General features: G+C 40.5%; 1 protein-coding gene across 1 annotated transcript in view; it reads left to right on the top strand.

Moving 5' to 3' along the window:
- XDH (xanthine dehydrogenase) overlaps positions 1-22,482 on the top strand; it is a gene marked incomplete at its 3' end in the record, with an annotated part of 41,249 nt that extends 18,767 nt beyond the window's left edge. The window contains exons 13-30 of the mRNA XM_009080327.1: positions 481-574; positions 1,419-1,528; positions 5,252-5,436; positions 6,195-6,369; positions 6,789-6,878; positions 7,507-7,676; positions 10,165-10,288; positions 10,704-10,823; positions 12,509-12,605; positions 14,642-14,766; positions 15,494-15,627; positions 17,079-17,166; positions 17,780-17,866; positions 19,497-19,688; positions 20,152-20,297; positions 20,881-20,962; positions 21,536-21,631; positions 22,354-22,482. Coding sequence (XP_009078575.1) covers positions 481-574; positions 1,419-1,528; positions 5,252-5,436; positions 6,195-6,369; positions 6,789-6,878; positions 7,507-7,676; positions 10,165-10,288; positions 10,704-10,823; positions 12,509-12,605; positions 14,642-14,766; positions 15,494-15,627; positions 17,079-17,166; positions 17,780-17,866; positions 19,497-19,688; positions 20,152-20,297; positions 20,881-20,962; positions 21,536-21,631; positions 22,354-22,482 — 2,244 coding nt within the window. The remainder of the gene's footprint in view (positions 1-480; positions 575-1,418; positions 1,529-5,251; positions 5,437-6,194; positions 6,370-6,788; positions 6,879-7,506; positions 7,677-10,164; positions 10,289-10,703; positions 10,824-12,508; positions 12,606-14,641; positions 14,767-15,493; positions 15,628-17,078; positions 17,167-17,779; positions 17,867-19,496; positions 19,689-20,151; positions 20,298-20,880; positions 20,963-21,535; positions 21,632-22,353) is intronic.
- Between the last annotated feature and the right edge of the window lie 481 nt (positions 22,483-22,963).

Here is a 22,963-nt window from a genome sequence, read left to right on the forward strand (position 1 = left end):
ACTAAAGAAAAAAACCCAGCAAGCAGTTAAACAAACCTACCAAACATGAACTTTTGTGCCACAGGATACTATGCCATACATTTGTATTGCAGGCAAAAAAATTGATTGTTACAGAAAAGATGCTGAATAGTTTTATGGCTCTTCCCTTAATGGCAGCTAGTGTGATTGAATTTTGGTATTGTGCATATGAGGTTTGAGCATAAGGTAGTTTTGATGCATTACTGAAATACTGTTCCTGAAACTGTTTCAGGCAAAAGTTAGTATTGACTGGGACAGCAAGTGACTTCAGAGGGTTTATGTTTTCCTACTTCATTAAAGGCCTAAAAATGCTGAGTGAGCAAAAATAATTTGGCAGCACCAACTCAAGGAGTGCTAACCCCTAGTGTACTGTGCATGGAGTAATGCAGGACTACAAGATGCTATGGCTTTCTTTGGTAAATGTTTTTTAACATTTACCTGAGGCATTTATTATTACCCTAGGCTCTTGGTGGGAACATAATGACAGCAAGCCCAATTTCTGACTTAAATCCTGTGTTAATGGCAAGTGGAAGCAAACTGACTCTCGTATCAAAAGGTAAGTCACTCACATTTCCTTGTGGCACTGAGCAGAGTGAGATAGTCAACAGCCATGGGTTGTTAGATCAGCTAAGAACTTGAAAGTGGAATTTAACATTACATAAAATATGTTTAGACTGAGTCTTCAGGGGTTTTGCCCTTTTTTGTCTGAAGTCCTAAGGCTAGGCCTAAGGTTTGTTTCCTAAAGAATTTTATACTTCTGTGCCAGATTGAATCTCTGGTAATGCATATGTACTTACAGATATGTCCTTGTGCAGAGCTGGTTGAAGATGTCTATTAATGAAAAGCAATAGGAATGAAATTGTTTCTGTCAGTATCATACTTTGATCCCTAGGGTTCATGCAGATAAAGACTGAAATGTGGTTTGGTTTAGTTTGGCTCGTTAGTGGGTTTTTTCCTATGAAAAAAGACAAATGTCTCAGTTTTTATTTGCTCTTACGAAGAATTTTTTGAAATAGAATCTTTGAAGTAAGTGGATTGTCTGGTCAGTGAACTGACTTTCCTTTGTGCTGATTTGTGTGCAGGCTATGGAAAGGAGACAGAGAGGACTTCATTAGGGTGTTGGAAACTGGTTCACCTGGAGGCTCAGCTATTATTAGATAAAGAAGGAAGGAGGTCTCTGATCACTTCCTGTGCAAAGGAAACTTTGTATGTAGGCAGAAGCTGTCATGGATTCAATAAGTACCAAATTAAATCTGCAAAAATCCCTCCTGATTTGGTGAAAGAGGATGGAAAAATGAAAACAAGTAGCATATTGAGTGACTTGTGTAGTTTGAAGGCTCTTTTGTACATACTGTTGCCCTTCTTCATTCATGTGCCATTGATCTCTCTCTGCTCTACAGAGGGCAAAAGGACTATCGTGATGGATGAGAAGTTTTTCACTGGCTACAGGAAGACAATAGTTAAGCCTGAAGAAATACTTCTCTCTGTTGAAATACCATACAGCAAGAAGGTAAGCTTGTAGGAAAAAAAAAAAGTCACTGTGAAGCTAAAAAGCTGTTATTCGAGTGTTATTTTCAATGTAAGACATTTTTCCTGATCAACCTCCAAATGCTTATGGAGTCCCAAGGGGACCAAGCAGCAAGTAAATTATTTGGAGAAATTCTAGTAACACACTACTTTGGATAAACAAGGGGAGCTGAGCTCTACGGTAAAGTATGGTATGCCCAGTAAGTTTTCTAGAGCAAGAAATACAAATTTCAATTCATTGTCTGAAGCTTTTTGAGTGCATTCAGTAATGATGAAAGGTGACAAAGTGATGTTCCCAGAAGTTCATTTTGAAAAATACTGCAGCAGCTCCTGATATAAAGTGAAGTTAATGTTCCCAAGTTTCCTGCTTAATTTCTGTGAACTGAAATGAGGAAAAAATAGTAAAAAGTGTGTATGGATAAAAGAGAAGTTCAGGTTCAGCATCCTTGCCTTGCAAAACAGAAACCAGAAGAACTGATTAATAGGGCATTTGGCCATGTGGACTTGCAACTTCAATGAGCCTGCAAAACATCCTTAGAACAGAAGAATGAATGCTTCTCTTCTGTAGCAGCATAAACCATAAATGATTCACAGTGTCCAAGAGGTAAAACTCATTTTTTCCACTTTAGGGCTGAGAATTTCAGACCGTACTTTGATGCTTGTGAATGATATGGGTGTATTTAACTTTTTATGGCTCAAGACCCCAAGTTATAAGATGCAAGGATTCACAGTGTAGTGACATATCTTCTTTATAAATGGAAAACACTGATTTACTTGAATGCCACTGTATTATGGGATAGACCAATAAATCATTTGTCTGTCCCTTCTGATTTGCTATCTAACTATTAAGAGAACAGGACCATTTTATTTATGGTGGTTTTCCATCTATTTCTGTGTGATCCTTCTTTGACCTTGTGATAATTGCAGGAAGCATCAATTTTGCCAAAATGACAAACATGCTAATGGAAAACACCATATTCCTCCATCTTTATGACAGCCATATGGCAATTTCGCAAAAGAACCAAATGTTTGCAAGCAGGGGAATGTCTTCATCCCTAGGTTATATGCAGCTCATTGATCTGAAACACTAAAGCAACTTTTGAACTCTACTTCACAGTTTCTTGTCTGATCTTTGCTCACAAACAGAGGACTAAAGTTCTTTGGGGCATGTCTGAAGGTGCTGTCATGTGGCAGGCAAAGTTTTCTGCAACTGTGATTTCCTCACAAATGGAAGCAGGGCTGTGTCAGCACACACAGAGAATTTTTTGGCTTATGTTTGTTTAAAACTGATGTTATGCCTTGCATTGATGTAACTTGTCACGCCAAGTGTAGGACTAGCCAAACAGAAATAATTAGACCAAAGATATTTAGCAGTTTATACAATTCAGGTAGGAGGTCTGAGCTCAGGGTTGGCTTAATCACAGAGAGGCTGTTAAGGGAGAGGAGGTAACACCTGTTAGTTTGTGTGTCAGATATTTAAGATAATCAGGGAATATAGATTTTTGAAACTATACTTGTAAGGGGATCACAGCTGAGCAAAGACAGTATTAGGAAAGAAAATAGCTCTCTGGCTTAAATATATAATATAAACAGATTCCAGAAAAGAAAACTGCTTAGCTTTTTTTATGTAACAAGGCATTCCTAGAACAGGACATATCCTTTATTTAACAACTCTCTTTCTCTTCTAGACTATAAAAACATTCCTTGTGTTTCAGATAATGTTCACAAATGTTATGCACAGCTTGTGTTATTACTCACCTAGTGACCATCAGTTTTTTGATATCCTTTCCATTTCATACATCTTTCTCTATCGCAGTTGCCACCGTTACTTAATTTTTATGATAATAGTATTGTATACCACCTATACATTTACTGGTTTTCAAACATAAAAAGCCTGACAACAAAATTACTAGATAATTCTATCTCTGGAAATTAATCTTAACCTACTGTTTGTTCGGTATTGCAATCACAGACTCACAGTATTGCAGTTTTTGCCCTGCTGAAGAGTCAGAAAGTGGTCATGAAAGATTGTTTCATCCTTTTAATTAGTGTCCTCCAACCTTTATTCATTATTGATCTTTGTATTCCATGGTGATGGGCTGAAGAAATTGTGTATGTTGCCTATGAATCTTTTAGAGCCTGATGATTTCTTAATGTTCTCCTTCCTGGAGTTTCATCTTGTCCAGAAAGGGGAACGGGGTGCTGATCTAGGTCCTTAATATGCAGCCTTTGAGAGTAAGGTTTTCTGGTTTTCCTGTGAGAGTAACAAATACCTACAAATGGTCACTGTGATTGTTTAGAGGGGATATGTTCTGTTGTTTAACCAAGAGTTGGGGCAGACATGGGCAGTCAATGTGATGGTTACTTTAACTGTACTCCTAGTGAGGAAACATAGGGAGTGCCCTTCGTCCCACAGGACTCTGTACCAAGAAAACCAAGTTTTCTTGTGAGGAGTGAAGGCAAATATTGCCCCCTTGTTGCAATTATGTTATTCAAAATCTCTGAAGTATTCAGGAAGAGGTTGCACTTTCTCCTCTTTGAAACCTAATTGGTTTAACAAGCAGAGTGGCAGTGGGAGGATGCTACTGATGCTCCTCTGCTATTATGTGCAGGCTGCTGAATAATTACTTGAATTCAGGAAATGAAGCACACCGTTCAGTTATATCTTCAGTAACAAGTCCTCAATGCACAAAATAGACCTCTTGAGAAACTGTACTCATTGTCAACAGCACAGAAATAGGTGTTTTTCTACAATAATAAAAGATCATCTGTCCAATTCTGATTAGAAGTAATTAATGGAACAGAGTGCTGTGCTGTGTGGAGCCACTTGGCTAAGCTATTAAACAAGAAAGATGTTGGGAAACACTTCAGAAGGGCTGTGCAAAGACATCAGATCTGGTTCCTCTCTTAGTCTGCAGGATGCCTGAACAGCTCTTTGACCTAAACTGCAGGATAGGCAAGGGGACTGACCATACTGTGACTCCAGGCTGACACCCTTACTTGGTAAGGTAAAGGTGTCAGCCTTACTCAGTAGAGTGTTAATCTCATATTTACTGCCACTGTTAACAGGAGAGCAGCTGGGTTTTGTGAGTTGTAGTTGCTGGTGCATTTCCAAGAATTGCCTCTCTCTGTGGAGATCAGCAGAAGATTCAGGATAGTAACTGAGGCCTGTATTTGCAGTAACAGATTGGAATTACCTTATATTAATTACTCTGGTCTATTCTAGAACTGAGACACATTTGTGATTATTGATTTCAGTTTTTGCAGAGTTCAAAGACTTCTGAAGGGAAGGGGTTTAGGATATGAGTTTTCCTGATTAGGCTTCCAGCTTAGCAGCTTGGGAGAAAGAAAAAGTTGCTGAGAAACTAGTTTTGTTTGTGTATGAACAATCTGTCCCAGTTCTTCCTCTCAAGATAAACTAAAAATGTGATGGATATGAGCAGATCTCTGTCAACACTCATTTCCCCCACAGTCCTAGGCTGGCTAATACCCATGGACCTAATACATTGGAATCAATCATTGAGTCATGTGAAAAGGCACAGCGCTGCCTGAACAAACATGTTGTGTTTGGCCCTGCATGATGAATCAGCCAGATACTGTCCCTTGGAAAAGCTCGTCCATGTAGAGATAGGTTAACAGCTTGTCCATATTTATACTCCAAAGCATGCCAAGGTAGAGAATAAAGAAATATTTTCCTGTCTTCTAGGGTGAATACTTCTCAGCTTTCAAGCAGGCTTCCCGTCGAGAGGATGACATTGCTATTGTGACCTGTGGGATGAGAGTTGTGTTCCAAGAGGGCACTAGCAGAGTGCAGGAGTTAAAGCTAAGCTATGGAGGAATGGCTCCTACAACTGTCCTGGCACTAAAATCTTGCCAGGAGCTCACTGGCAGGTAGGAATTTTTCTGATAGAAAGGCTGGCTAATAGAATGGTCCTGATTTTTACAGGAACAGTTCAAATACCTTAATTCCTCTCCACAGAAGGAGAAAGGGGAAGAAGTGTGGCTACACTTCTCTTAGCAGTGTTTTGTGTAATGTCTTGCTTCCTCCAGTACTCCTTACCCTCAGAAATTCATGTCATTCTCTCATTCAGAGAGCCATCTTCTTGCCAAGTTCACTTATGTTTTGAGCTGGACAGAAACTAGATGTGGGCATGACCTATGAAAACTGGGTCTCTTTCAAACTGGTCTGAGAAATCTGTGCTGTTATTATGTAACAGCTTTGCCATATCTTTAGAAAAGTTGACACGAGCCTAAGAGGACAGCAAAGCTCACACATATCCTATAAACAGATAGAACAGGTGGCTGTTGCTGGAGAGCTTATGGGAGTGGCATGAAACTGTGTCAGGGGATGTTTAGGTTTGATATTAGGAAAAGGGTCTTTACCCAGCAGGTGGCTGGGCACTGGACCAGCCTCTCCAGGGAAGTGATGGCACCACCAAGCCTGCTGGAGTTCAAGAAGTGTTTGGACTATGCTCTCAGGCACACGGTGTGATTATTGAGGCTATCCTGTGCAGGGCCAAGAGGTGGACACAGTGATCCTGGTGGGTCCCTTCCAACTCAGGATATTCTGATTCTACACCAGAATAGTTAGTCCACCCTGGTCATATTTAGGGCTGAGCAAGGACTCTGCCACCTTTGTTCCCTCGCAGAGACTGGAATGAGAAGCTGCTGCAGGATGCCTGCCGCTTACTTGCAGGTGAGATGGACCTGTCTCCCTCTGCGCCTGGTGGGATGGTGGACTTCCGACGCACACTCACGCTCAGCTTCTTCTTCAAGTTCTACCTGACAGTCCTTCAGAAACTGAGCAAGAACCACAGTGGCACTGTGAGTGCTGCTAGGGAAGGCAGATTTGGGGGTGGTGGACCTGTATGTGCTGTCATGGTGGGGAAGACATGGGGAGGGTTCAGATTTGAGCAGAGTTGTACTTGATAACAGAATCCATGTTGCAATAGCTGCCAGGGCTACTCTACTCCTTGCTTGCATAACAGTGACTAGTTGTAGAAGAATGCTGTTCTGTAGGCTCACAGGATAATTCCTGGACTTCTCCCATTTGTTGCATTACCACCAGCCTTCTGGTTTTGTGGCTATTCTTTGCCCAAAGTTTGAGCCTTGTTTGCCTTTCACACAGTAGCATGTGAACTATTTTAACTGGAAGATGGAGAATGGAGAACATCCTGGGCTACTAGGGAGTGTGAGAAAGGAATTGGCAGGGAAGATGATTTTCTTTAATATATCTCTGGCAGAAAAATCTGTGTGAACCCATCCCTCCAAACTACGTCAGTGCTACCGAGCTGTTTCACAAAGATCCCATTGCAAATGCCCAGCTCTTCCAAGTAAGTAGCAATATCGGCATGATGTAGACATGGGTTTTTCTGTAGCTCAAACTATGCTTCTTATCTTCTTGTCTCCCTGAGTATGGCCATTACATGAACTTATATAATGCCATGTATGAAGCTTGTACTTGAGTCTCAGTCCCTTCCTCACTTTAGGCTATTATTCTATTATTGCCCAAGACTATTGCTGACATGTACAGCTTCATAAAAATTGCTTTGCCTCCTGCAGCCAGTTCCATATCCAAATGGAAATTCCTCTTCTGCTTTCCCCAATTACAGCCTGCCTTTCTTTGCACCTCTCAGTCTTCAGATTCAGGATATATCTTTTCTTATTTCTCTGTTAGTGACCTGTTCTCTTCAGCTTTAAGAGTAGAAGCCAGTTTCAGAGCTTGAACCTTGCAAGCTGTCAAATCAACCCTTCTCTTCCATAGATATTTCAAAACCTAAATCCTCTTCACTTCATTCTCTCTGTGTAGCCACATCTTGTGGCATTCCTTTCCCACAGGACTGAGTCCTCATCCCATTCCCCATCTCACTAGAATGTCTCACAGTGCCTTTTGCTCTCCTATCAATGCTTCTGTCTCCTGCAGTCTAAGCCAGCAATAGTCAGCCATGTGTTTTACTTCAGGAAGTGCCCAGGGGACAGGCAGTTGAAGATATGGTGGGTCGGCCTTTGGTGCATGTTTCAGCAGCCAAACAAGCAAGTGGAGAAGCTGTTTACTGTGATGACATCCCTCACTATGAGAATGAGCTGTATCTAACTCTGGTGACCAGCACCAAAGCCCACGCTAAGATCCTGTAAGTGTTGCTTCTGAGTTTCAGCTGTTGGAAGCACCCTGGTGGCATAGAAAACATTCATCTGGCAAGTTGTGGGTGAGGGAAAGGTTTCTGCTTAGGTGGGAACTCCAGTTCATTGCACAATGTTACATGGAGGTGATCTGTATGTGTTACAGCTGCCTTACAAGTCTGCATCAGTGGGAATGTAAGGGAATTAACACCAATCTTGGAGCTTTGCTGAAGCACAAAGCCCTCTGCCCTAGGCAACCTTCTTGGATGTCCCATCTCTTATACTTGAGCATGCAGGATTAAAAAGGAGTAGGGTAGGAGAGCACCACAGTGCCTGAGATGTCTTTTTAATCACTAACTAGAGCATACAGCTTGAAAATTCTGTTTCTTATCTGCCTAAAATGTTAGGTTGTTCTGCCAGAGCACTCCTGCTGGTGAGTCAGCTGTGTACACTGTCTTCTGGTTTTTGCCTTGCATGGTGCTTGCCTGCACTGGCTGTAATCAAGCCCTCTGCATAACACTTGTATGTGAGTTGGCTTCAGCTATTAGATGTCGAGCTGTTTGTGCTTGGCTCTAGCAAGGTGGATAGGTCAGTATTTGGAAGTGTAGCTGCCTCTGAAAACATCTTGTCCATCCAGGGCATGACTGATACATATTTTAAAACAATAGTGACCAACCAACTCTAACAAGCCAATCCTGGCAGGTAATGCTATTTACATTCTCATATGAGTTTTAGTGCTGTCATATTTTGGGACTGACTGCCCCCCACAAACCCTAATTGTGTTTACATTGTGGTGGCTCTGAAGGCTCTCATCTGCCCTCAACTGCTTTGATACAGGACACTGTGTAACATTGCCTTGTGTCATATTCAATAGCCTTGCAATGTGCTGTTCATTCCTTAGGCAATACTTCGTGCCTATTTAGGCTTCCTGTTCAGAGGTTTCCCACAGTGGTCTAACGTGGGCTGGGCAGCATGGTGGTCACGGATGTACAGATGTAGTAGTTGACTCACAGGTTATGAAGGAAATCACTTTGTCATCATAGTTAAATTTTAGGTGCTGCATTGTGGTCATTGTTGAGTGCTGCAAATGCTTAAGTGTTGTGACTATGACCACTGCAGATGGGGTGATAGAGAGAGCAACAGATCCATGCCTGTGATCACAGTACACTGTGTTTTCTACAAGTTGCTGCACACATATTTCAAGCCGTGAGCCTGTATTATTCTGTAGAGGAAGTAGTAGAGTATTTAATTAGGGAACAGAAGCATCTCAGCATATGCTTTTGACAGTCAAAATATTGACTCTGAAAACTTCCATTTCACCCAAGTCAGATTCTGACCATCAAGTGTGAATCGGATATTATCTGCCTCGGTATTTGTAACAAAGGGAAGCTGTCAGGGGATTGTTTCTGAGGCATTACTGCAGATAACATGGGAAAGAGAACTTGCCAGACTAAAATAGCATTGTCTTCAGTTCCTGCTGTCTAAGGGTTCATGTGGGAAAGTTCATTCATACAGTTAAGGTCTTTTTGAAAAAGTCTGTGTCTCACCGGGATGCATAAACAGCTATTTTCAGGCATAGTTTTTATAGGAGTATCAGGAATCTAAACAAGCTGCTGAAAAAATTGCAGCAATTTACAGAACACAATAAATCATTCAGTTAGCAAAAATAAAGCCACAGATTATCTATTTGCAACTGTTCCCTGGTAAAGCAAGACAATTACGTAGCCAATGTATGGAATATTTCAGAAGGAGTTTGAAAGTCTTTCATAATACATTCCTTACTAAGTCCTCCATATAAAAATTATATTGCCCGTTTTTTAGTTATTTTGTTGCTGAGTTCTCAACCTGTATATGATTCAAGCAGACAAGATTTTTGGTTAGAGAACTAACTCTTTTGCTTTCATGAAGCTTTTTGTCCTTTGGAGTGTCATTCTTTTGCATCCTTTTAAAAGCACCTTCCCTATGAAGACAGGCTGAGAAAGCTGGAGCTGTTCAGCCTGGGGAAGAGAAGGTTGCATGGAGACCTTCTATCAACCTTCCAGTATCTGAAGGGACCTACAGGGAAGCTGGAGAGGAACATTTCATTAGGGACTGTAGTGATAGGACAAGGAGCAATGGGTGTAAATGGGAAGAAGGGAAATTTAGATTAGATATTAGAAAAAGATTTTTTGCTGTGAGAGTGGTAAGACACTGGCACAGGTTGCCTAGGAAGGTAGCGGAAGCCCTGACCCTGGCAGTGTTCCAAGTCAGGTTGGATAAAGCCTTGAGCAACCTGATGTAGTGGGAGGAGTTGGAATTCACATTATCATATAGATCCCAAATGATTTTAGTCTAATATGTTACCCTTTCTCCTTGGTCTCACATGATACTCGTGTGACAAATTCCTTCTCCTTTGCACAGCCAAACTTCAGGGAACCAGGCCTGAATATGTATTGGAACCTCATAAGCACTGACACACAAAAAAGAGGGAAATAACACTATCTCTTCTCCTTTCTTTAGTTCTATAGATGCTTCTGAAGCTCAGAGTGTTCCTGGATTTGTGTGTTTTGTTTCCGCCAAGGATGTTCCTGGCAGTAACATTACTGGCATCGCTAATGATGAGACTGTCTTTGCTAAGGATGTGGTATGTGGTTAAAAATAGCCTTTTACAATCTTGCTGCTCAGGAGATAAAATTTTTCAGACTGTCCAGCAAAGTCCTCTACTTTATACAGAGATAAATTCTAACTGCACTGAGGTCAGTAGAAATCTTGGTGTCGAATTTGATAAGGCCTGAATCCCTTTGACCCATGCCTCTCTCCTCTGTGTTATCTGCATGGTTCTTCTCTAAGCTGCAGCCCACTGGGACAGGCTCACTCACTCAGTTGCTGTTCAAATTTGTTTGTGATTGTTTTCCCCTTGATTAGTTGTAAATAGACTGGTCTGAATAAACAGATGAAAAACTGCACAAAAGGAATAGATACAGAGAATTATCGTGAACCTCTCAATTACTGCGTATATACAGACACCAAATGATGTTGGGTCTTAATCTTGCCTGTAGGTCACTTGTGTTGGTCATATCATTGGGGCAGTCCTTGCAGACACACAAGAACATTCCAGAAGAGCAGCTAAAGCTGTGAAGATTAAGTATGAAGAACTCAAACCTATTGTCACTATTCAGGTAAGATGGCTCAGATCTGCATCTGCAGTTGGCTTGGGACTTCCTGATATCTAATCCTGTTCTCACACATCTGGTTATTTAGCCATACGTTTTGTTTGTCTTTGTGGGTGCAACAGGATATGGATAGAAAGAATAATTCATACATAAATATAAAGAAGACACACCATTGGTGTCCTACTGATTTAGCATACATTAACTTGTTCTGTGTTATTTATAGTTGAAACAAATAAACCAAACTTGGGTAGATAAGTTGTGCTCAGCACAAATTTGTTTAAATTAACAAGGTTAATATGAGTTGCATTCTTACCCACAGGTCCTTGCTTTCAATGTTGTCTGGTATGAACCTCCTGGCTTCATTGATATTCATTCATTCTTCATTCTCTCATTTATAGCAGTCAATAATAGGGTGCATAAATGCCTTTTCTAACTCTGTCACTGCACTGCTTCTCTGAGACTTCTGCAGACCACTTGTATAGTTTCTAAGTTTGTTCACAAACAGAGAAGGGCTGGTGGGAGATGTGGTGGTTGGAGGCCGTTCGGGGCACAGCAACCATGAAATTATAGTTTTTGATACTCAGGATGCTCTCAGGAAGGGCATTCATTCTCCACTGAGAACATTTCCACTGACTGTATGGATATAGCCCTTAAGTGGCTTTTCTCAAAGCTGAAGAAATTCATGTTGACAATTTGTGATCATTTCATGCCTTTTTTTTTTTTAACTAGAAAAATCATTGACAAGATTTTCTTATGAGATAGTAAAAGCAAATGATAATATCTATAGAGTATTCATAACTAGAAATGAGAAAAAAATGTGTGAAGAATGAGTCATTCTTATTGTGGAGAAATTAGAACCATGAAATTCTAATTAAATTTTTTTAATTCTCAGTATTTTCTACCATGTATTTTTTAATGTGAATTGAATTCATGCAAATACAAAGAGTCCGTGAGTTGTCCTGTACAGACATTGGTACTTGCATCTGAGGATGGAGATTTTAGGTTGTTTGTATGATTTGTGGATTCACAAACAATGTATGAGATCTTTTTCTTTACTGAAGCTTCTAGCTGTTTATTCAACCAGGAAAGATGAGAGTGGAGCCAAAAAAGTGTAATTAAATTGTTGTTGTTGTTGTTTGATCATTATGTGGGGGTTTTTTCCATTATGGAAAGCTTCAGTTTTGACAAAAGAAAAATATGTTTGTAAAACTTCCCCAAGAAAGATTATTGTGTAATAGCTCAGAAGTGAACTATTTCTGCAGAAGCTCATATCCTATCTAATATTTAGTTTTCTCTTTCTGTCTCTTGTCTTTTTATCTTTTGTTTTTGTTTGTTTGTTTTGTTTTGTTTTCCTCTCCACCATCTTCTGGGTGTTATGTTAGCAATAGTTAACATAAGTTGTAATCACAGCTCTGTGATTACAACTACAAACCTTGAGGCTCTGGGTCTGTAATGTAAAATGAGCAACACAGGGTAATCTAAGATTGTCCCGTTATGGTGTTCATTACAAAATTGCTGTGTTGCCATGAATTATTTTGTATTGCTTTTAAGTCAAGTCTTTTGGCTATTGCCACAGTTAGAATCTGAGAAATTATGGTGCATTTTATATTGGATATTTCTTCTTCAGTCAGAGGAAACTTTGATTTCACTCTGCTTCCACAAAATTGTCATTGTGTCATTCTGTTTCCTAGGAAGCTATTGAGAAACAATCCTTTCTTAAGCCTATTAAGAGGATTAATAAGGGAGATGTGAAGAAAGGATTTGAGGAATCTGATCACATTTTGGAAGGTGAGAATAGGCATCAATACTTCTTTTAAAATAGTATAGTTTGTGACAAAAGTCAAGCTATCAGCCTCCTTTTTATGCACAGGATACCAAAAGTAAGGCTTTCAGGACTAAATTAATTTCATATTAAGTTTCAACCTTATATACAAATAGCTCTTGCAAGATTCAATTCAGTTTCAAACAGACTTGGATGCTCCCAGCTGTGCCCCTGTAAACACTCTCTTCCAAAGTAAGGATGTATTTTTCTTAAGCAAATATTCTACAAAATATATTTTTCCTAAAATATATCCATATATGGGCTTTTCCTTGTCCAGACATAGTGTGCCCTGAATCTTATAGACAGTTGATTTCTTTTAGTCTCGTATATGACTATATCTTAGGGAAATGGGGCATACATTAGGCTGTAGGTATCATGAAGACCGTAGCACTGCTCTGTAACACTTTCTCACCCTTAATTGTTGGTCTGTCTTTGAGGACAGGATTTTTTATGTGTGCTGCTTTGTTTCATTCAGTTGGAGTCTGCCAAGCAGGTTGTACAGACATGAGTAAACAGCAATTATCAGGAGAAAGAGTTTTAAAATCTCTATGAGTTAAGAGGGGAGAGTGCCATAGCTATGAACTAGAGTAGTCTGTCACAGCCATGTCATTGCCTGGGGTTTGTATCACTGATCAATAGCTCAGGAGAGGAAGAGTCTCAGACCTTTGGAGAACTATGTACTTATTGAAGAGAGGTGTTGCATCCCCCTTACAGATCTGAGAGGGCAGTTAAATCAGTTAGAGACACAAAGCCTGGTGTGAAGCAATTATTATTGATTCCCCCTTACCTCCCCGTAGGGAAGAGGGGATTTATTTATGTGAAATATGCATTTCCAGGTCTGTCACTTGTTGCATTTTGCTGTGCATTGCTAATAATTCCCTCAGAGATTGGCACTGGCACTTCAAATGTGTCATAAGTTGTTGTTAACTGTTTCTTATGATGTACTTTACCATACAAAATGAAAACACTATTCCAAACCAGGCAGAAATTGTTCTTAGCTAGAAGAATACATTATTTAAAAGGCTGCAATGCTGTGTAAATACAAGACCCCTTGAGAAGATAAGAGAAAGGCCCCTGTTATGTACCAGAGTAGGTGTTGTCTCAAGCAAATGTGCATTTCTCACCTACTGAAGGCAGCTATTTTGTTGTTTCTGAATTGAACAAAAAGAAGAGAAAAGCAGAATTTTGAGAACTGCTCTGAATATTAATTTTCATGGCAGCTGAATAGACCAGGGCAATGGCTGAGAAAAGAGGTTTATTCTGACATTTAATAGTGTGTAACACGACTGGAAATTGTACCCTCAGCATCATGGCTGAGAAAAGAGATTTATTCTGACATTTAATAGTGTGCAACACGACTGGAAATTGTACCCTCAGCACTGCCAGGTAAGGTGTCCTGGGAAATTGCCGCATACAGTGACAGAGAGTTGGTTCCCAGTGAGATCATCTTTTGGGTTTCTATTTTTGTTCCCCTGTTTCAAAGTCTGTAACCTTGTCTTTGATCTGCTCAGCTAGACTATATTTGATTTATTTTTATCCTTCATCTCAGCGGTGTTATCAGGGCACTCTTGAAAGACACCAAATACTGCATCTTAAGGGATGCTGGGTCTATGACATGCTGTGCAGCCTTATTTTTGAAATGCCAGCCGCTTGTGTTTTGGAATGAAGATTTCTAGAAAGTGCCTGGGGGAATTTTTTGTTTCTTTGTGGTGTTTTTTTAAAAAAAATATTTTGTGTTTTTGCTTTGGTTTTTTCTGTTTTGGCTTTTTAAACATCTTTAAAAACATTTTGTGTTTTTGCTTTGGTTTTTTTCTGTTTTGGCTTTTTAAACATCGAACCAAAAGTGTCAGTTTTAGACTACTGGTATCCAGTGCTGGGCAGTGCAAAGGGTTGTCAGTTAACATATGTCAAAAGGACAATAGCTTGCAGACAGCACGAGATGGGAGATGCCTTCTAATGCCAAAAATGCCCTGTCTTTGGGGCATTTTTTTCAATTTTCTAGGAGAGATGTACCTTGGTGGTCAGGAGCATTTCTATCTGGAAACTCACTGTACTTTGGCTGTGCCAAAGGGAGAAGATGGTGAGATGGAACTCTTTGTGTCAACCCAAAATCCAATGAAGACACAGGTACTGTCTCATTAACCTGCTACCTAAGAGGCATTTGTTACTCAGTTTCAGACTAAATAAGCAGCTGTTTTACAGTTGCTCCTGTCTTGTCTTGAATAAAAAAAAACCAAAACACGTAGGCTTAGAGCTGGGTATGGGATCTAAAGTCCATATCCATCCTACTGGTGTCCCGAGTCTGCTTCTAGGCCACAGAGATGTTTCAGTTGGCAACACATCTTTGTCAACATGCTGAGCCCTTTCTGGAGAAGGTGTCAGCTGGTCAGTAGGCATGATAGCTGAATGACCTGTCAGAGAGGTGGCATAAACACTGACTGCATATACCAACTCTCCCATTCTATGAGGTAGGTTTCTGGCACTGTGGTGTGTCTTTGGCCTGTTTACTCACTCATGAAGACTGTCCAAAGGTCTCATAATAGAGTGAGGAGAATGGACAGTCTTATGGATGTCAAACCCTGTGTTAAATGAGATCTATGTCTTGGTAACCTTATCTCATGTCAGTCTGTTCCTGAATCTGGTGCTGTGTGCTGCAGCATTGTGCCTTCCCACCTCAGAGTTAAAATGCTGGGCTTGTTGGTTCCAGTTGCATCAAATCCAATTGCAGGACCATAGGACCTGTAACATAACAGAATATTTGCACTATTGCAATGGTTGCAGAAAGGCAATGTGTTGGTATCTAGATTTTAACACTGGCTGAGCTCCTTATATGTTCTCTTGTTCTGTTCTGCAGGAGTTTGCTGCTAATGCACTGGGTGTCCCTTCAAATAGAGTGGTGGTTCGAGTGAAAAGAATGGGAGGAGGATTTGGAGGAAAAGAGACTAGGAATACTATTTTGACAACTGTAGTGGCTGTTGCAGCCTTCAAGTAAGTTTGGGTGTGAGGAACAGAGCTTTTATATTTCAGGCTGTTCCAGCTTGCCTCTTTCTGGAATACCATTGGTGCTGGAGCACTTTTCAAGACTCTTCATGTTTTTTTACTGTACAGCTTACAGCAAGCTTGGGATTTCCCAAGGAGATGTCTAATGGGCTCTTAGCTGGTGGAAGGAATTGAACTCAATTCCACCGAGTTTATGCAGGAATGTCAGCTTTTAATAGGCAAGGGTAAACCCCCTTACTCTGCCATTCTTTTGGTGCTCTCTGAACAGTCTTGTAACTGAAATTATCTGCCTCTCCTCTTCACCCCAAGCCATTTCAAAATCCAGCACTAACCATGTTTAATGTTTTGTATAATAGAGGTATGACAATCTCTTCCTTGTTCAAAACTCTACTACACCAGCATTACACCACTGTTCCTGTCCTCTGGTGCAAACTCTTTTTGGATTTTTCCCTAGGAAGGGTGGCAGGCACTTGAACCCACACTTTTCAAATCCCTAAAAGCTCGGGGAATTAACCTAGACTGTAACCTTTTATGAAGTGTACATTGGAAATGTGTTTCTGGGGCTTTGATACGGGCTCATCTTTAACTGCAAGTCTCTGTGGTTGTGAGTGGACATGACCTCAGAGATGGCATTTGTGCCCTGGCTGCAATGCTCCTCTTCCCAGTACTGCCCTTGTAGGTGAGGATGAACTTTGCTGGAAGTGGTAGAGAGATCTTGCAGCACAGCAATTTGCTAAAATGCCTTTGGAAGAGAATGGACAAAATGAAGCTCCTGTACTTAAATCAGCTTTATTTTTTCTGTTCTGAGCAAACCACCTGCTTTCTCTAATTAATCAGTAATGCATGAACATTCTTTTCTTTCCTTTATCTCTGTCAGCCAAACCACTGTTTGATATCCTAGAGGTTGCAAAATAACATCTATGACATTCTCTAGATATTTTTACAGCCTGAAGAGATGCACTGGGAAGGCAAAATTGTTAGAAAAGTAAGAGCAATGCCTACCCTCCTCCTTGTTTTCCTCCTTGGATAATAAATTAGCAAATAAAAAACAAGGTCAAATTGAAGGCTACTTAGCACTTTGCATTATTATATCATTCCTATGGCATTCTCTCTTTCAAAGCCAAAAGACTGCCTTGAGAAATAGTCTGGAAAACAGTGATTGCTCAGTTATTAGCATCTATCTCTGTAAGAAATTATCTTTCCTTTTAATGTAAGAATCTTTGCAAGAGTTTGCGCTAACAAGTCCCAGCTTCTGAGATCTTAATTTTAGGGTTTTTTTTAACTCAATCTAGCCATTTTCTTAAGAGAAAGATATGTAAACCAAGCAGTTTACCCTTAACTCTCCCATGACAGTCCTGAAAGACAAAGAGGAGAGTCTTGTTCTGTAGGAACTGTACTGTGCATTTCAGGCTTTGCCTAATAAACATATCCTTTAACAGAACTGGCCGTGCAGTGAGGTGCATGCTGGATCGAGATGAGGACATGCTGATAAGTGGTGGGAGGCATCCCTTCCTGGGAAGGTACAAGGTATGCATACATATGAAAAGAATGCATGTTTTCTTAGTGTTGTCACCTGAAATACAGAGAGTAGTAAGATACTATGAAAAAATTGCTACTGTTGTTTCACTGCTGATCTCCCTTGCTGCAAATTGGTCAAGTCGGAGGGGTTATAGCATTTACCCTGTTAAAGTCCTGCAGGAGTTATTTTGGCTTGGATGGTTCCATTCTTGTGACCTCAGCATAAATAATTCTCTTCTCCTTGCAACTTTGCCCGTTGGCAATCACATTGCTCTTAGATGCTCCCCCCTTCCTTTACAGTATTGTACTACAGTTTGCTTTGTTAACTTCCTTTCTGCTTCAATCCCCATCCAACTGCAGCTGCTTTACAAAGCAAAAACCCATTAAGTTTTGGCTGTGACAAGTGGCCAGCACTTAATTTAGAAGAGTTAGCTGGAGCAAGATTAAGATACATGCATAGACCCTTTACTGGGGAGCTTCCTCAGTTGCTGTCTGTGCTTATCCTGTGGTGCACTGGGGACAGTCAGCCTTTTGCCTGTAGGAGTTCCATTCAGTTTTTGGAGGGAAGCATGAAATGGAACATTTTGTAGAAAACTGATTACTGAGAAGACTCTCTTGACAGGTTGGTTTCATGAAGAATGGGAAAGTCAAGAGTCTGGAGGTGTCATACTACAGTAATGGGGGCAACTCTGTAGACCTCTCTCATGGCGTAAGTAAAATTTTCTGATGGCTTAACTAGGCAGAAGATGTTTCTCTGTGCACCTTTTGCTCTGATTTCAGAGAGTTGCTGTCTATAGCATTGCCTCTTCTACATTCTACTCTCTGACATGACTGAAAACAGACTTCGGAGGAGTTTTGGAGCTTCTTCAAATACTCTCTGAGCCAACTGACCTGCCTTGGCATGTGCCACATAATTCTTATTGTTGCTGTAATAACTTAGATTAAACTGAAGGGTCAAGAATGTTTGCTCTGCGTTACAGAGGGCTGTGATGGAAAACTTGTTGCACAATGCACAATGATTCCTCAGTTTTGGGAAAAGATTCTTCCTTGGATTAAGAAACATCCCAGTCAATAGGCTGATCAGGGCAGAGTGCCTAAATCAACAGGCTTGTTAAGGACTGGCTAAAGCTGACATTGGGTTCACAAGAACTAAAAACAAAAATGGGCCTGAATTCTGAATTTGTCTCCAAGAAGTTTTGTGCTGACAAGTAAACAACTCTCCTCTTCTGTTGTGTGAGTCAACAACTCCCTAGCCTAGTGTCAGTCATATTTAGTCTAGCTCACTTTCTCTAGCCCCCTGAGTCTTTGATAATTTTCCACAAAAAAAGAATCAATTTCAATATGACAGAACTGCAAGAGCTCTCTACCAGAGCCACATTTGATGCTAGCAATGTGGCTGGTGCTATGCAGAGCAGAGCGACAGGCAAGTGTCTTTGCATAAGCTGAGGGCCTGGTTGACAGTACATCTGTGAATTGTCCTTTTGACTGTGTTCAGGCGACTGGAAAGTGCTCCACCTTGAAATAAGGCTGGGATGTGTATAACCTCCTCTCTATGCTTCTGCAGAAAGGGAAGTCTGGGAACATAAGCCAGAAAGAAGCTCTGTCCCTTTCCCAATGTGGACAATTAGTGGACAAAGTTCTCAAATCTTGCAGTTCAGATGTAGCCATTGAAAATCTTTATTTCATATGGTTGCTCTTACTGTCATAGCCCAGCTGCTGAGTCACTTGATATCAGCAAAATTTCTTTTCCAGTAAGAGATTACTCAGTATACAGAATCACCTGGTTGGAAGAGGCCTCAAAGATCATCGAGTCCAGCCCCACCATGGTTACTAGACCATGGCACTAAGTGCCACATCCAGTCTTGTCTTGAAAACCTCCAGGGATGGTGAATCCACCACCTCCTTGGGCAGCACATTTCAATGCCTGATTACTCTCTCTGTAAAAAAATCTCTTCTTAATATCCAACCTAAACCTCATACTGTTTCTTCCAGAAGGGTAATGACATTTAGTAGCATTGTGACCCAGCATTAGCCCAAGGCCATCAAAGGACTTTGAAGTTCAATCTCTCCCAGAGTCATAAGTGTCAACAGGGAAGTGTGCTTATTGTTCTGTCCTTCAGGAGGATACCACTTGACACTCCACTGCACGTGGGAGGCAGTACTGGCTGCACTTCAGTGCTTATCCAGCTGTGTTGACTGCAGACCTGCAGGGTGCAAGAGAAAGTGCTAGTTGTTGCAAATTAGCTTCAGAGCTTTTCAGTCTGGTTTTGGCAGCTAGTGAGAAGTCTGACATCTGATTCATGTAAAATGTCTTTACCTCCGATCCTTTTCTTCACCAGGTTATGGACAGAGCCCTGTTACATTTGGACAACTCCTACAACATCCCCAATGTCAGCAGTGTGGGCATTGTTTGCAAGACCAACTTGCCTTCCAACACAGCCTTCCGTGGCTTTGGAGGGCCCCAAGGAATGATGATTGCTGAGTGCTGGATGAGTGACCTTGCTCGGAAGTGTGACCTGCCACCTGAGGAGGTACACTGACATGTTTCAGGGTGGGGCTGCCTTTGAACAAGCTCTGAGAACAGGACACAGTCACAGAAAACTCTTAAGCATAAGAATTTCTGCTTCATTTTTGCTAAGCCCTTAGCAGGATCTCAAACTTTTTGTATGACAGACACAGTATAGTATGGATTATTTTAGTTAAATTCCTCAGTAGCCTCAACTGTGTAGCACCTGCTTTAAGGATAGATATTTTTAAAAAAAGTCCAAAGGCACTAGGTACCTTAATCTTACTAACTATGTGTGTAAGTCCCAATCTCTCTTGAAAATTCCCAGCCATAATGTCTTAGTCCCTGTTTACCCATGAACAGAGATATGCAGAATATGTAGGCAGAGGATTAAAACTAGAAACCAACATGCATTTGATCTCACCCATTAAAAAGACCTAGTCTGAAGTATTAAACTTGGCATGTCCTTTATATGTGTCTTTGGGAAGGTGCGGAAGCTCAACCTCTATAATGAAGGAGACCTGACTCATTTTAACCAAAAGCTGGAGGGATTTACTCTACGAAGATGCTGGGATGAATGTTTGTCAAGCTCTAGCTATCACTCTAGGAAGAAACTAATCGAAGAATTCAACAGGTAGGTGTTCTGGAGCTGTCTTGTTATTGGGTGCACCTGTTGCCTACTAAATTCTGAAGTTCTCTTAGCAACTAGAGTGATGTGAAGTCAGACCTTGTATTTACAGAACGATTTCTAAAAATTTCTCTTTTTGAAATTCGTTCATGCTTACTGCCAGAGGAAGCATCTATCCATGAGCTGGTGGCATAAGTAAGGCAGGAATCAGATATGATTTTGTAAGTGAAATGCAGTGAAGGACATGGGGTCTGTTAAGTTCAGCTAGGCTTTTTACATGGCTATCAGGACAGCTTGTTTAGGCTTTCCACTGCGTTATACTCTTTCTAGTAGGCTCGTATATACAACTGAATAGTTAACAGTCCAGACAACTGCCTCTATAATGCTTGTGAGAAGCATCTTCAGTTTGAATTTCTTCTTGTTGGGTCCCATAAAGAAAGCCATTCTTTAATAAAAATTACTGATTAACTCAGTCTATACTGCATTCAGGTGTCATTTCTGCTTTGACAACCAAGTTGTCAGAGGGAAGCACAGCACTGAGTTGTAATAAAAGCCTCAAGAGTACATGAATTTTGTTCTTTCTTTGCAGGCAGAACCGCTGGAAGAAGAGAGGGATGTGCATCATTCCTACCAAATTTGGCATCAGTTTCACTGTCCCATTTCTGAACCAGGTGTGGAAGTGTTATTAATCTTTTCACTAGAGAAGCTGGATTTGTGCTGCCTTCCCCAGGCCTTCCTCCAGTTGTACCAAACTAGAACTTCTCAGAGAAATAGTAAATTAGTTAAAGAGTACACATTTTTCAAGCCAAAAGGAGCAACAAAACAGTTACCCATTTATACTGGCCAAAAGACACCACAATGTAGCTATGTTTTCACGGTGTTGTGTTTATTAATTTCCCTGTCTTCCCTCTTCCTCAATAGTTGAAATATTGCTCCTGTGTTTGACCTGATGTGATTGACTGTTGGTGGTGTTAGCAAGTTCAGGTGAAGGGTGTATCTGTGTTTCACAGGTGCAGGTTTGGGTTACTTCACCTGCTTTCTGAGCTGAAAATGCTGACTGAGGTTTGTTATCACATTGGAGTTTCCAGTGATTTGGTGAGACTAAATCAAATTCACCTCAGGTCAAAACTAGTGGCTTTAATTGCACTAAAGAACAACCTTAGTCTAGCTCCAAATGAATTCTCTCTACAGTCTGTTAAATACTTCATTGGTTAATTTATGATGATTAATGCTCCCTTTTATAGGCTGGAGCTCTGGTCCATGTGTATACAGATGGCTCTGTGTTACTTACACATGGGGGGACTGAGATGGGTCAAGGACTTCACACCAAAATGATTCAGGTAATAATGAGTTTGGACTAAACCAAATAAGATAGCTTTACAGGAAAATTACATTCATCCTACAGTATTGCCTCAGGCAGCTTGACACTTCCTTTGTGTGCATGCATAGGGTACAAATCATGACTAATTCCTCATTGTTGTTTCAGCATCAGTGTTAGATTTTCAGAGTATTGTCACAATTGACTAGGAGAATTAGATTCTTCAGCATCTTTACTCTTATTATGTAGATAATGAAGGTTAGGCTTACAGTCTAGCTTGTCTGTCAATTTCATTTCATCCCATAATAGCACAGTTTACAAACATTGTATACAAAAATTAGTTCTGTTGCAAACATATTTATCTGCATATGCTAATGCCCGTGTAGTTCAATAGACCTAGGGGAGCAACATTGCTTTGGCAGGGAAATGAAAAGGAAATCTAATAGGGCTCTCGATCCTCTGATTCTTCTAACTGTTGAGAGAAGAATTTAGTCTCACAATAGTGAAGTGAATGTCATTGTGGCCAAAGTGTATATGGTCACACACATTCAGTATGTGAAACGTGAATGTAACAGTGTTCTGGCTAGCTCTGAGTCATGGAACCAACCAAGTCTTCAGGGAAAATGACAATTTTTGATGGGAGTGGGTAGAGGTTTCAGTGTGGGTCCTGACAGCATAAGCAATGAATGATAATACTCATGTATAAGAAGTGCTGCTTAACAATCATTTACCTTTGCTCCACAGGTTGCTAGCAGGTCACTGGGAATCCCAACCTCCAAAATTTACATCAGTGAGACCAGCACAAACACTGTCCCAAACACCTCCCCGACAGCTGCATCCGTCAGTGCAGACATCAATGGAATGGCTGTCCATGTACGGAAGCTGAGTTATTTGAAGTGTTGGGTTACAAGCTAGGGCTCCAGAGCATGAAAAGTTGATATGTATTTATCTGTTGCCTAAGGAAAACAATCATTAAAAGGCAATTTTGGGCTGAGGATACCTCATAACTTCTTTACCTTCTATAATTACCGGTGACATTAGGTTATGAATGACTTTTTTTTTTCCAAGTTATTTAAACTCTCCTTTGGTAGTTCTAAAAATAGAGTGTTTGAGATTACTCAAAATAAGCAGAACAAAGCAACCATTTAAATGTCCAGCTTCTTAGTAATTAATGCAGATTCGTCTATAACAAATATATTTTGCTTTGTGTACTAACAGCAGATGGTTTGTGAGCTCTGCTCCAGAACCAAAGACCTCTGAATGATGATATGCTCAGAGCAAACATTCTGTTGTAGCAATGATGTGGTCATGACTGTCTGACGTGTAGTTTCAAATGAGAATATATATATATATA

Source organism: Acanthisitta chloris, unplaced genomic scaffold, assembly GCF_000695815.1.
Source record: "Acanthisitta chloris isolate BGI_N310 unplaced genomic scaffold, ASM69581v1 scaffold20748, whole genome shotgun sequence".
Classification (NCBI taxonomy): domain Eukaryota; kingdom Metazoa; phylum Chordata; class Aves; order Passeriformes; family Acanthisittidae; genus Acanthisitta; species Acanthisitta chloris.